This window comes from Carassius carassius, chromosome 46 (assembly GCF_963082965.1).
Source record: "Carassius carassius chromosome 46, fCarCar2.1, whole genome shotgun sequence".
In the NCBI taxonomy this organism is placed as follows: domain Eukaryota; kingdom Metazoa; phylum Chordata; class Actinopteri; order Cypriniformes; family Cyprinidae; genus Carassius; species Carassius carassius.
In genome coordinates this window covers 6,434,030-6,449,297 of record NC_081800.1, presented here as the reverse complement: position 1 = coordinate 6,449,297, position 15,268 = coordinate 6,434,030, and the positions used below count along the sequence as shown (strand labels likewise).

Genomic DNA, 15,268 nt, shown 5'->3' with positions numbered 1-15,268 from the left:
GGACAATCTACTTTGCTTTCAATAAATTCCAATTCTTTGGTTCTCCTAGAAAACCGATTTCTTGTAGGGGCTGTCATGACTGCTTCACTGAAACTGTAATTAGGAGAGAAAACATCTAAAGTCTGTTTTCTGAATAAAGCGGATCAAGTTGCGCAGTTCACTGGGTGCAACTGCTTACATTTCATCAATCTGTCATTCATCCTCTTCTGTGCGTTCGAAAGCTAGACCGCATTGACCACCGCATGAATGGCAGACATATGCACAAGTGTTGACGTTCTGGCTACATGTCAACACCCTGACTGAACGAAAGTCTAAACATGACTGCCTTTCATTAGAGTGACATCATGACGTTTTCCTTTTTGGATAGAGGGGTTTATTTTATAAGATGTACAGTAGAGCATCCAGATGGTCTCTTTCAGGTCCAGCTGCAAAAACGCTGTGCTCCCCACCGTGCCTCCCGTTGTGTTGGAAATGACAAACGGACCCCCATGAGGTGGCATTAAATGTACAAGAAAAACAATTTTTCTTCTGGTTTCTTGGAGCTCTTTTGATTCGAAGAGCTGGTGCAACTCTAAGGTTGTAAACTGCGAAGGAGACGGGGTCTAAAAACATCAGCTGAGGTGATGGTTTCACAGGAAGAGGTATAATGGGTGGTGTTGGGTGATTTAGGGGTTTTAAGAGCTGTTATCATCCCTAACCCCCCTGTCGCCTGCTGGAAGACAACAGCTGGCGAGATCTGGTGCCAATCCTCCACTCCAGCACTGAGCCGAACAGGGCGTCTTTCTCTAGCAGCTATTCTACACATGTCAGCGGCAGAATCAGGCTTTGTTGGAGCTCTGCATTGGATCTAATGACCCAGCACTAACTGCCATCAGCTGAGTTTGCCATTGAGACAGAGGACTGCGTTCAAAGATGAAGCCGATTAGAAGAGTGGCTGTGTTTCTAGATGAGGTCAAAGCCATTGATACTGGACTCTGTAATCACTTCACGGTTTGTTGACTCAAAGGTCTCAGACGATAACATTAAAACCCAATATAAAAGTAAAATCACAAAAGAGATCTCTTTAATCACTTCATTGTTTTGTCTAGACCACAATGAGGTTACATGGAGAGCTATTTTAGACTTTTGCTTAAGCTTAATGCTTCTCAGATTTATGATCTCAACGATGACACAAATCAAGAATCAAAAGTAAAAGATATCAGTGTGAACTCAAACACTTTAACAAACAATGTGACAATAATTATGTATATTGCTATTGCTGATACCTACTGAATTATAATAAATATTACAATTCTTTACCATGTTGTCTAAATAAATTTGAAATAGCTCAATCATTGAAAGCTAAGATCAATGAAAAAGCATATTATTTACAGATTACATTTGATAACATTCAATTCAATTCTTGGTGTTTTTAAAAATGTAAAACATTTTAGATAAACAATAAAGCTAAATGTAAAACAAGTGATATTTGCTGATCAATGTAATAAATATATGTGTATGTGATTTTTAGATATTTAGTTAATAAATCTCAAATACATTACACAAATTTTCAAAATAATAATAAACTATACAAGACAAAAAAGCAAAATGTACCAACTGACCTAAATCCACCCCATTTATATACTATATATATATATATATATATATATATACATACAGAAGAAAAAGTAATCTACTTGGATAGTCTGAGGGTGAGTAACATAAACTTTTCTTCTTTTTGTGCAAAATAATTGAGAACTCCATTGAGTCTCCTGAGCTACGAAAGCGCAATACTGCTGAGCAATAGAAGTTACTTTTGGGACAGTATAGTTAAGTTATGCTTATTCAGTAGATAATTTATGCCTGTGTTGGCAGGATTTGGAGGACAGAATGTCAGGAATCATGGGAGATTAATAGCAAGGTTTCCATACCATCAGATGCATGTGTGTCTGTGAGTGGCATCACTAACCTCCTGGCACTTTGAGCATGCTCTGTGAGGTGTGCGTGATGGGGGAGGTCACGCCTACAGGAGGGTTACGGCTCTTCTTCAGTCTGCTGGGTGGGTGGCCAAGCGTCTGCGGTTTCCTCAGCTCACCCTTGACTCCAGTGTCATCCTGACATCTGCCTTTTTTCCACCTGCTGGACGACTCCGCCTTAAGGCTGCCCGTGTCATATCCTCCCTCATTCCGGCACTGAGCTTTCCCCTCGCTGTACCAGGAAAGGCCACTTTCAACCAGCGAGCGCTTCTCAGCATCAGTGCGAAGCTGTGGAAAGAGTTCATGTTAAAATAAACACTCAGTGACTATTTCAGAGTAGAATTTTGAGAAGAAAATAACCTAAGACACTAAAGATAGTGGCCATTATTTTTCTGTGATAAATGTGACATGACATTCTGGACATGGACAGTAGACCGTACACACAGTTTCAATGGAGGGACAGAAAGCTCTCGGACTAAATCTAAAATATCTTAAACTGTGTTCCGAAGATGAACGGAGGTCTTACGGGTTTGGAATGACATGAGGGTGAGTCATTAATGACATAATTTTTGGGTGAACTATCCCGAAGTAAGAGGAGTGAGTATGACCATGTTGCTCAATGAACTAGGTCCGGCTTAAGGAGAAGCTCTGTGGAGGGGCATACCTGCTTTATTAAATGTAAATAACCCTTTGTGAAAGGTTGATGTCATCTGAGGAATGTTTGCTCCCTTACTGGGAATCATGGGAAACGGCAAGCTCACATATTTGTCCAATTAAACCTGTCTGAACTTGTTTGTATAACAGGAACATTGACATGTCATTTCCTTCTTCTGGGAAAGACAGCCGCGTGGGTCAGATCAAGAAAGAACCCGGGGATTATTCCCTCCTCCTTCTTCATACCTTGATGAGTACAATAAAGTCATCAGATGAGGAGGGGAGGCTTGTATGTGAGTCTGCGGGGGGTTTGGAAGAACATCTGTGATCTGTTTGATGGAGAAGATATTGAAAGGTTCCAGCAGAGCGTGTGGTGATACTGTAACCTCAAAGGTTAATTAAGGTTCAGAATGGGATGACAGGCACACAGTTCACGTCGCTAATCTGACTCCATTCTCTAGAGAAGATTCCTGAAAAGCAGTGGACTGTTAGTGTTACCCACAATGCACTGGGAATGCTCAAATTCTTAAACTTAACGGAAAGAAAATGTATTTCAGTATGCCCTTTTCAATTAAAAGTGGTGTTTTCTTTCTTCTTCTGTTTTCAGTTCCACAGTCCAAGATTAGCTTAAATTATCACAACACATTTTCCAAATTTTTGCTTTCAAGATTTTTTTTTGTTTTCAAGCATTTCAAATGTTTACAACATTGATAATAATACAAAATGTTTCTTGAGCATCGATTCAGTATGTTAGAATGCTTTCTGAAGACTGGAGTAATGATGTTAAAAATTCAGCTTTGCTTCACATAAATAAATTACATTTCAAAGTATATTAACATAGAAAAGAGTTATATTAAACTGCTATAATATTCCACAATATTACTGTTTTTTATTGTCCTTTGATAAAATAAATGTAGCCTTGATGAGAATAAAACAAAATCTTACCAAGCCAAAAATGTTTAATTTGTATTACATATATGTTCTATATTTCATCAAGGATTAACATGTTGAACTTTAACTGTACTGTACCTCACAGATTTATTTAGATTTGCAACCAATTATTTGGGTTTTGAGTCAACATTTTTATTTATTTTTTGTGTGTACTTTGTGTGTTGGATCTAATTAATGTCTATAACGACATTCAAAATGAATACAGACACTGTGGCCCATCTGTACTGAAATATTGTAGTAAACGTTTCTCACAATACCAAGATACTGTGATTTTATGTACCCAGAATGGCTGAAATGAAACCAGAAAGCAGTGTGGTCTTCAACAAATCCTAACCAACACAAACACAGATTCACACACAGAGGACTGAACCCGTGATACGACATGGGAGTTCAACTTTGAGAATGAAACCAGAGTCTCCCAGAAGACTTCTTGGCCAGGGAAGAGTCACATCACTGTCTTTGGGTGGGATAAACTGTGTTGTCTGTGTTCTGTAGTGATAGATTTCAGATGAGTATTGACTGAGTCTGTGTGTGCTCTCTCACTCTAAAGTGGTTAGCAGTTTGTAACACATTCGTCCCATTAGCAGTAAGTATTGTGTGTCACAAATTGGCCAACTTATGCAACAAACCTTGAAGTAGAAACACAGACTGGGCAAGCAATATTTCTATCCAATTAAAGTGAATTACCACAATGGCAGAGTTTCGTCGAGAGCCAATGGGAGTTGTTGGCAGGGAGTTGAGGGCGGAGCCTGCATTGAACTCATCTGCGCTGAGGTTGTCTGAACCGTCACTCAAACCACTGCTGATGGAGCTGCTTTCATCCCAACTGCAAAGAAAACACAAAAATATCAACTCTACCCTGATCAAGGTCATAATTAGGTCATAATGATTTTTTTTTTATGCAAAGCAGTAAAATGAATAATGAATTGCTATAAAGGAACATAAAAAAATAAAAAAAATAAAAATCTTGCCATTTTAGAAGAAATACTATGTACTACATTGACCTATTCTAACATTCAGCAATCAATCCAGAATATTTATGAAAACTAAAATAAGTCATTACGATAATGACTATCATTATAATCATGAGCACATTACTATGAGTGTGCATGCACACATATCAGTAAGTATTTAGTATTTGACTAATTAGTATTCAGCAGCTCTGGCCCACTCTGATGATTATCATTGTGAATTACTTATCTACTAGATAATAGATAATTACTTATCTACAAACATGCTAGCTATTCATAACATAGGTTATTAATTTTACACAGCCATTTTAGCCATTTACACAGAGGTCTTAAAGGTACAGTGGCAAAACAGACAGGACAATTCTAAGATCAAAGAATATTATTACTACCCTTATAAGTGGACTTCAGGGAAAATAATATGAATAGGAATGCATAATTAACAGGACAAACCTGATTCAGGCATGCCATTCTTACATTGATACATTTCAATGTATGTTCAATGTATGTTTACATGTACATAATTATTTTATGTTAATCTGAATTTGGTCATATTCTGATCATGTATGCATCATATAAACACAATAACCCAATAATGAGATTGAGACAATAGTCAATCTTTCAGATAATCAGACAGCTGGTATATGCCTGTAATAATCTGAATTCTATGTCTTATTTACAATATATGTTGTAACTAAAAAAATCACTTTTATCTGCACATATCCACATTTAAAGGATATGTTTTATTAAGTTCTCACATTTTTGAAGAAAGGACTTATGTTTTTGCATTCCTGTACACTAAATTAAAGCACAGTGGCCTGAATTTTTTTAATGGTGAACAGCCATTTTGGGAATAAAGACCTTAATGATGAGATTATCTATGCCTATTTTTTATTTTTTTTACATTCAACAGCAGGATTTCAAAGTAATTTTTTATGTTTTTCTATCAGAACCTTATTAAAGATGCATAAGGATATCTGATTTTGTCTTGTCCTTGTCACGTTTGGTGTTACAGAACACACAGGAGAGAGAACCAATTGCGGGTATGTCTTTATTAGGGGTTAATCCACAGAGAATAAACAGTCCAGGCGTGAGTCGAAAACCAGAAGAGCAATCCAAACATAAACTAAACAAGACGGCAAGGCAAGGCAAGATGACGGACAAGAATTAACGTTTAACATTAAACAAGGACTCCGTGACTAAGACTCAGGCAGACCAGGTATAAATACACACAAGGATGATGGGGAAACAGGAGACAGGTGGGGAACAATCAATTACCTAAACAAGGAGGAAGGTGACCAAATAAGGAGACAGGAAGTGATAAGGTGACAGACACCGTGAGAAAGGAGGACATCTAGTGGACACCCAGGGACACAACCCAGACACTGTGACAGAACCCCCCCTCTACGGAGCGGCTCCCAGACGCTCCACGACAGACACAAAACAGACCAGGAGGGAGGCGGACAGGTGGAGGCTCAGGGGGAGGGACGGAGGGCCAGAAAAGAAAGACATTGGAAACAGGCAGTAAACACAAAACAGGAAGACCAGGAGGGAGGAGGACTGGAGGAGGTTCAGGGGGAGGGATGGAGGGCCAGACTACAGAGAGGAACAGGGACAGGAGTAAATACAAAAACAACAGACAAAAAACAACATGAAGCCCCCCAGGGCGGGGCAGAAGACCACCATGTCCGTGTGGTCAGAGCAGAAGCCCCCCAGGGTGGAGCAGAAGACCACCACATCCTCGTGGTCAGAGCGGACGCCCCCCAGGGCGGGATGGAAGACCACCACGTCCTCGTGGTCAGAGCGGAAGCCCCCCAGGGTGGAGCGGAGGACCACCACGTCCTCGTGGTCGACGCCAGAGTCCCCCAGGGCGGAGCGGATTACCACCACCCCCCTGTGGTCGATGCCGGAGTCCAACAGGCCCGAGCAGCAGCCCACCCAGTGACTTGACTTGACTCCGAACGTCCCACGGTGACCCGCCCTGACTCTGGAAGGTCATAAGTGGCTGGCCCTGACTCTAGACCGGTCTTGGGCACCGAATCGGGAACGGCATCGGGCACCGCCTCGGCCTCGGGAACGGCATCGGGCACCGCCTCGCCCTCCGGAACAGCATCGGCCTCGGGCACCGCATCGCCCTCCGGAACAGCATCGGGCACCGCCTCGGCCTCCGGAACAGCATCGGGCACCGCCTCGGCGTCGGGCACCGCCTCGGCCACCGCCTCGGCCTCGGGCACCGCATCGCCCTCTGGAACAGCATCGGGCACCGCCTCGGCCTCCGGAACAGCATCGGGCACCGCCTCGGCGTCGGGCACCGCCTCGGCCTCCGGAACCGCGTCGGGCACCGCCTCGGCCTCCGGAACCGCATCGGGCACCGCCTCGGCCTCCGGAACCGCATCGGGCACCGCCTCGGCCTCCGGAACCGCATCGGGCACCGCCTCGGCATCGGACACCGCCTCGGCCTCCGGAACAGCATCGGCCTCCGGAACAGCATCGGGCACCGCCTCGGCCTCCGGAACAGCATCGGGCACCGCCTCGGCATCGGGCACCGCCTCGGCCTCCGGAACAGCATCGGGCACCGCCTCGGCATCGGGCACCGCCTCGGCATCGGGCACCGCCTCGGCATCGGGCACCGCCTCGGCCTCCGGAACAGCATCGGGCACCGCCTCGGCCTCGGGAACAGCCTCGGGCACCGCCTCGGCTTCGGGCACCGCCTCGGCCTCGGGAACAGCATCGGGCACCGCCTCGGCCTCGGGAACAGCATCGGGCACCGCCTCGGCCTCCGGAACAGCATCGGGCACCGCCTCGGCCTCCGGAACAGCATCGGGCACCGCCTCGGCCTCCGGAACTGCATCGGGCACCGCCTCGGCCTCCGAAACAGCATCGGGCACCGCCTCGGCCTCGGGAACAGCCTCGGGCACCGCCTCGGCCTCGGGAACAGCCTCGGGCACCGCCTCGGCCTCGGCCTCGGGAACAGCCTCGGGCACCACCTCGGCCTCGGGAACAGCATCGGGCACCGCCTCGGCCTCGGGAACAGCCTCGGGCACCGCCTCGGCCTCGGGAACAGCCTCGGGCACCGCCTCGGCCTCCGAAACAGCATCGGGCACCGCCTCGGCCTCGGGAACAGCCTCGGGCACCGCCTCGGCCTCGGGAACAGCCTCGGGCACCGCCTCGGCCTCGGGAACAGCCTCGGGCACCGCTTCGGCCTCGGGAACAGCCTCGGGCACCACCTCGGCCTCGGGAACAGCCTCGGGCACCACCTCGGCCTCGGGAACAGCCTCGGGGCTTTGAGGAACGGTAGACGCCTGTCTCCTCCTCCTCCGCCCTCTATGTTGGCGAGTCGGTGACACCTTGTCTGGAGACTCAGGCGTTGAGTCGGCCATCTTGTGCTGTGGCGCTGGGCTGGCGGCCATCTTGTGCTGTGGCGCTGGGCTGGCGGCCATCTTGTGCTGTGGCGCTGGGCTGGTGGCCATCTTGTGCTGTGGCGCTGGGCTGGTGGCCATCTTGTGCTGTGGCGCTGGGCTGGTGGCCATCTTGTGCTGTGGCTCTGGGCTGGCGGCCATCTTGTGCTGTGGCTCTGGGCTGGCAGCCATCTTGTGCTGTGGCGCTGGCTCAGCAGCCATGACATTAACCGTCTTGGGAATCTCTAGGATCTTGGACAGCGTAGCGAAATAATCCAAGAAGGAGTCAGCGGCCCTCTTGGGCGTTGGCGCTGAGCTGGCGGCCATCTTGCACCGTGGCGCTGGGCTGGTGGCCATCTTGTGCTGTGGTGCTGGACCCGCGTTCATCATGGGCAGTGTCGCTGGCTTTCTCCTTCTGCCCTGGCGAGACGGCGGCTCTGGTCCCTCCCACGTGAGCCCAGAGTCAAAGGGGGGCCAAGGTGGAGAGCGATACTGGGCTTCCTCTCGCCCACCTCCCCCTCGGCGCCCTCCCCTGGTCCCGCGAAACACGACCAGGCGGGTTCCCTCAAACTGAATGCCTCTCTCCCGCTCGGTGGCTGGGGAAGAAGCGTAAATCGACATACCGCTGGATCTCAAGGTGACGGAGTCCTTCTGTCACGTTTGGTGTTACAGAACACACAGGAGAGAGAACCAATTGCGGGTATGTCTTTATTAGGGGTTAATCCACAGAGAATAAACAGTCCAGGCGTGAGTCGAAAACCAGAAGAGCAATCCAAACATAAACTAAACAAGACGGCAAGGCAAGGCAAGATGACGGACAAGAATTAACGTTTAACATTAAACAAGGACTCCGTGACTAAGACTCAGGCAGACCAGGTATAAATACACACAAGGATGATGGGGAAACAGGAGACAGGTGGGGAACAATCAATTACCTAAACAAGGAGGAAGGTGACCAAATAAGGAGACAGGAAGTGATAAGGTGACAGACACCGTGAGAAAGGAGGACATCTAGTGGACACCCAGGGACACAACCCAGACACTGTGACAGTCCTGGTGTGTCAGGATCATTAAGGCCTCCAGGACAAAAGTGGACAGAGATAAAAAAACACATCTTGTCGCACAGGACCTGATAAGCCCTGAGAAAGCGATAAGTCCATCCTCACATCACTGAACATGTATGCTTAAAAAAACAGCTGAAACCTTTCCAATCAGAAGCACTTATTGATAAACTTGTTGTGCCACAAAGGAACCTAACCAGTTCCTAGCAGATAAAATTGGTGTTATGTAACTGTTGCCCTTATCTCAGAATAAAACGCACAGTCACAGGGGTTTCTCATCTTAGCGAGGCTGTCTGCTCAACTGTAGAGACCCATGGAAAGAAACAGCTAACTCTGGAAAGACATTCCTCATTCTGCAATATACCTTTGGAAATGGGTTCATTGGATTTAATTATTTTCTATTGATATAACATCAAATCTGTATACAGGTGCTGGTCATATAATTAGAATATTATTCAAAAAGTGATAGTTGTATATTATATTCATTCATTACACACAGACTGATATATTTCAAATGATTATTTATTTTAATGTTGATGATAACTGAAAACTAAGATAAATCCCAAATTCAGTATATCAGAAAATTTGAATATTGTGAAAAGGTTAAATTTTGAAGACAGCTGGTGCCACACTCTAATCAGCTAATTAACTCTAGAGCTGAAACAACGAATCGATTTAATCGATAAAAATCGATTATTAAAATAGTTGTCAACTAATTTAGTCATCGATTCGTTGCTAAATAACTTTTATTTGCCGTAAACGGCTCATTTCGTGCATATTTCAAATCTGCGGTGACCAAAGTGTGGCAGTAATGAGCCACCGGAGGTTTTACTCAGCCAGTACAGCAGGAGAAGTAGCGAATAGCCAATAGCTGGCCTCGTTTATGTCACGTGCTTCCCGAACAGCGTCTCTGCAGCATTTAGCGGGATGTGGGAGACTGGGAGTACTTTACTTTGAGCCTTCAAAAAAGAAGAGTAACCTGTAAACTCTGCACTACTGAACTGTTTAAGGGGACGTTCACATATCGCGTCTTTTGCGCGCTCAAGTTCGTTATTTCAAACACCGCACCGCATCGAGTTAAAAACATCTCAACTTTTCAGAATGCTGCAAGCGCATCGCGGGTCATGTGACAAGAACTAACCAATCAGCTTCATCCTTTCCCGTAACAACGTTAAAAGCTCAGTCAAGATGAAAGGAACAGCTGATCATAGTTGTATATAGATTTCCATTTTGAAATAAATTTAGTAGCAGAGCTACTGCAAGCGATTTTTTGAGCTGCAAATCCATTTATCCTTTGCTGAAATTTCCGCGTCTTCAAGGAGAGAGCACGTCATGGTTGCTTATCAAAGGCAGACGCCTCAGGGGCGCTTCTGCGCGAGCGCTTTGGAAAGAAGGAGAAAGTGGCGCGCCTAGCGTTCTCCACGCGTTTTTAGGCGCGATTTGTGAACGGCCCCTAAGACTTTCATTTGTGCAGATTCTCCAGTACAATGTTGTTTGCAAATGTTTAGTCGTAAAAGCTGATAACATTGCTTTTTAACAGTTAACATTAAAAGCTTTACAAACATGTTCTGTGATCAGTTTGTAGTTTACCAGTTCAAAATTCAGTCGTGCAGCCTAATTATGACTGAATGACAGAGGTAAATGTTTAAAGATATTTGAAATGCACTTTTTTTCTAAGTATTCACTGCTCTTTTTCACACAGCAGGTTTTTTGTGTGTGACTGTCCAATTTTTTTTTCTGGACAACCTTCTGATGGATTTTACTTTAAATTGTGAGTTCCATTCAGGTTTCATGCCACTGGCACTTTATTCGAAGGATTGTTTACAATTTCTCAGCAAAAGCTATAAAGCTGTTTCCCAGTAAATAATAAAATACAATGCACTGCAATTGTATTCTGTTTTATCCTTATTCTTAGTGAAAATATGTTCTGAAAGATTCCTTAATAAGCTTCGTTCGGGATGTTAAACTACTTTAGGAGCTCTAAGGACTGCCATGGTGAAAACATTATTTTAAATCTCCTTGTGAAATTTGCTAGAGTATGGGTCAGTGTTCTGATTGCAGAAGAGTTCGACAAAGGATTACCAACACAATAAAACAACTCCAGGTATATTTTTGATTAGGATATAACAGTGCAAAATGGTTAAAATCTCTTAAAAATCTATGCTGAAGGATAAAGACCATTTATTAATAATTTACTTGGGGAAAAAATGGAAAAAACTAAAATATAAGTACATAAACCGATTAATCGATTAATCGTAAAAATAATCGACAGATTAATCGATTATCAAAATAATCGTTAGTTGCAGCCCTAATTAACTCAAAACATCTGCAAAGCCTTCAAATGATCTCTCAGTCTAGTTCTGTAGGCTACACAATCATGTGGTCCAAAAGACGACCATTGACACCTTGCACAACGAGGGTAAGACACAAAAGGTCATTTCAAAAGAGGCTGGCTGTTCACAGAGCTCTGTGTCCAAGCACATTAATAGAGAGGCGAAGGGAAGGAAAAGATGTGGTAGAAAAACGTGTACAATATGGATAACTGCACCCTGGAGAGGATTGTGATCCAAAACCCATTCAAAAATGTGGGGGAGATTCACAAAGAGTGGACAGCAGCTGGAGTCAGTGCTTCAAGAAACCACTACGCACAGACGTATACAAGACATGGGTTTCAGCTGTTGCATTCCTTGTGTCAAGCCACTCTTGAACAACAGACAGCGTCAAAAGTGTCTCGCTTCAAAAAGGACTGGACTGCTGCTGAGTGGTCCAAAGTTATGTTCTCTGATGAAAGTAAATTTTGCATTTCCTCTGGAAATCAGGGTCCCAGAGTCTGGAGGAAGAGAGTAGAGGCACACAATCCACGTTGCTTGAGGTCCAGTGTATAGTTTCCACAGTCAGTGATTGTTTGGGGTGCCATGTCATCTGCTGGTGTTGGTCCACTGTGTTTTCTGAGGTCCAAGGTCAACACAGCCGTATACCAGGAAGTATTAGAGCACTTCATGCTTCCTGCTGCTGACGAACTTTATGGAGATGCAGAATTCATTTTCCAACAGGACTTGGCACCTGCACACAGTGCCAAAGCTACATGTACCTGGTTTAAGGACCATGGTATCCCTGTTCTTAATTGGCCAACAAACTCGCCTGACCTTAACCCCATAGAAAATCTATGGGGTATTGTGAAGAGGAAGATGCGATATGTCAGAGTCAGACCCAACAATGCAGAAGAGCTGAAGGCCACTATCAGAGCAACCTGGGCTCTCATAACACCTAAGCAGTGCCACAGACTGATCGACTCCATGCCACGCTGCATTTCTGCAGTAATTCAGGCAAAAGGAGCCACAACTAAGTATTGAGTGCTGTACATGCTCATACTTTTCATGTGCATACTTTCAGTTGGCCAAGATTTCAAAAAATCCTTTCTTTGTATTGGTCTTAAGTTAAATTCAAATTTTCTGAGATCCTGAATTTGGGATTTTCCTTAGTTGTCAGTTATAATCATCAAAATTAAAAGAAATAAACATTTGAAATATATCAGTCTGTGTGTAATGAGTGAATATAATATACAAGTTTCACTTTTTGAATGGATTTAGTGAAATAAATCAACTTTTTGATGATATTCTAATTATATGACCAGCACCTGTATAAGAAACTGAAAAGCAAAGCAAGTCTAAATGATTTCCCGAAACAAAAATAATAAGTAAAGCAAAACAAAATAAAACAACACAAAACAACACAGAAAAAAACTGAAAAGCTAAACAAGCTTAATAAAATAAAACAAAAACAAAAAAACAGCAAAGAAAAAAAAATCCTAGCAAAGCAACACACAAAACAAATCACAATACAAAAAGCAAAGCAAAACAAAACAACAGAAAACAACATATAAAAAAGCAAAACAAAGTAAAACAATAAACAGCAAAGCAAAAAATCAAAGTGAAAAAAAAAATCAATAAATAAAATAAAAAAGCAGCAAAGAAAAAAACAAAGCAAACTATAACAAAACAACACACAAAGCGAAGCTAAGCAAAAAAAAAAAAAAAGTTAAATAAGTCTAATTATTTTATACAATTCTTCAATGGCTTTGAGACATCATAATAGTCTTTGAACCTAATCCACAAAACACAATAAAGTTTCCACACTTTCCCTCCATTTCCACCTCCAGTTTCCATTTTCCAGATGCTTTAAATTCCTCAGATGTCTCGTTGACACCTTAATACTGGATTAAGTAGCAGCATTTTGTGAGGAGTTCGTCATTATAAGATATCCAAGCACATTCAGTTGTTTCGCGAGAAGGCCAGCCCTAAGGTGAAACACTTAAGGTCTCTTTATGAGTGATAATGATCAGGGTTCAAGTTTCAGGACTGTTTGGAGCACCAAAGGCGTCAAGCTCTGTGATTACTCTCAAAATTCTCATCTACAGACCTGAGATGACAGCACTCCACTGATGGTTTTAAAGAATGAACAGCAGTCTCATGTTTAGCTCTGAGAATTTTTGTTTAATGCGACCTCTCATTTGACAGTTTTTTTTTTTTTTTGCAAGCATGCCACATATATGTGACGTAAAACACTATGATCTTTCTTCAAGCTTGTGAACAGCTAAGATGTGTCAGTTTAATCAAAAGCAGCATCTTTTCTGTGTGATCTTGATTTATTTCTGAAAGTGTCACTTTAACTGCACAACATTACAAGTAGAGCCTCCCTGCAGAATTTCTGCCGCAGGTGATGTGGAAAAGGAGGACGAAGAGACCTTGAAAACCTTGACTTTTCCTACAGCATCCCACAGACACAGGCCTAACTTCAAACACATACCATAGTGCTTTTCGATAAATCCAGACTAAAACTATGTGTTTGATGTTCTGTGGAAGACAGAATAATGCAGATACTGTAAGCACAGCAACCTTTTGGAGATGCTACACTCCTATGACCAGCCCTGTTCGCCAGTGGACGTGAATTTAGGATTAATTTTTTTTTTTTTAAAACAATATGGACTTCATATGGATTTATTTCTGGTGAGTTTATGAGCAGCAGAATCCCTGCAAGATTAGCCTTAACCAGCACTGATAAATACTGTACCGTAACACTCTGTGACCTCAGATTAAAGAATTATTAAAAGGCTACTGGAAGCAGAAGATTTAATCCATCTTTAAAGATGACATGCAACAACATTCAAAACCTATTTTACATTCATAATATTATGTATTTTGGAGTGAAACAGAATACTTAAAGAGAACATTAGGGCCTTATGAAATCTGTCACTATATTGGACAGACAGGCCTATACTGTGAATAGTAAAAAAGACATTTCCAGAGAAAGAGCATAATGGTCAGGACATGTTGCAGTCTGGACTCAAAAACTAGATTACCTGCATGAGCAGCAGAACACAACATGTCTTACCACAAGCTAAATGCAGCTCTATGACTCCTACTTTAATTGTAACATCATTTTAGGACCATATTAAATACACTTTAACAGCATACCTTTTCAGCAAGCAAATACAAAGTGCATTCTGTCCATTAAAAAAAAAGCAAGGAGAAATGAGCATGTGCAATCATTCTCAAGGCTAAATATAGAAAGACAGCTAAAAAAGACAGACACCACTGAGTTAATTACACTAGTGCTGTTAGAGCTGTCTTTCTCCAACTGAAGCACACTCCTCTATCTGTCCTCCCTTCCCAGAAAAGGGCTCTCCAAAAACACAATGACATTGTGTCAAGGCTACATCGTAATTGCAGAGAGCCCAAGCCCTGCCAGATAAAAAAAAAGAAGAATTTGAAGAACAAGCGTCCTCCTACCCATTCCCTCCACCCTTAACCAAACATTAACTTTAATTGCATGGATGCAAGGCAAGCAGATAATAGCAATAGTGCATTTCTAAAGAAGGCATCCTCCATGCTATTTTGAATTGTTAAGGTTAGTAAGAATGAGTTTTCTCATGACATCTATATCAAACAGAATATCAGACATCACATACATCAAACAGAAAAAGTATTTACATGACAATGAACAGTCTATACGTGTTTATATATATATATATATAAATATATATAAATATATATATATATATATATATATATATATATATGGTGTACCACAAGGTCCTATCTTTGGTCCTCTCTCTCTTTTTTTTACAACACAAATTTTTAATCCATGTAGTTGTTAAACACAAAACAATGCAAATCATCCACATACAGTTACTTCTGACTTTGGATTAGGCGTTATCTAAAATATTTACATATTTTGTTAAATTTAAAATTGACTAGATACATTTAACTAACATTAACTAA

At 42.9% G+C, this 15,268-nt stretch overlaps 1 protein-coding gene across 2 annotated transcripts in view; it reads right to left on the bottom strand.

The window, feature by feature from the left end:
- The window catches only part of LOC132129787 (neuron navigator 1-like), a 134,050-nt gene that overhangs the window by 32,051 nt on the left and 86,731 nt on the right, over nucleotides 1-15,268 (bottom strand). For both annotated transcript variants that reach the window (XM_059541550.1, XM_059541551.1), the window contains 2 exons: nucleotides 4,248-4,386; nucleotides 1,949-2,243 (listed from right to left, as the gene is read on the bottom strand). In XM_059541550.1, coding sequence (XP_059397533.1) covers nucleotides 1,949-2,243; nucleotides 4,248-4,386 — 434 coding nt within the window. The remainder of the gene's footprint in view (nucleotides 1-1,948; nucleotides 2,244-4,247; nucleotides 4,387-15,268) is intronic.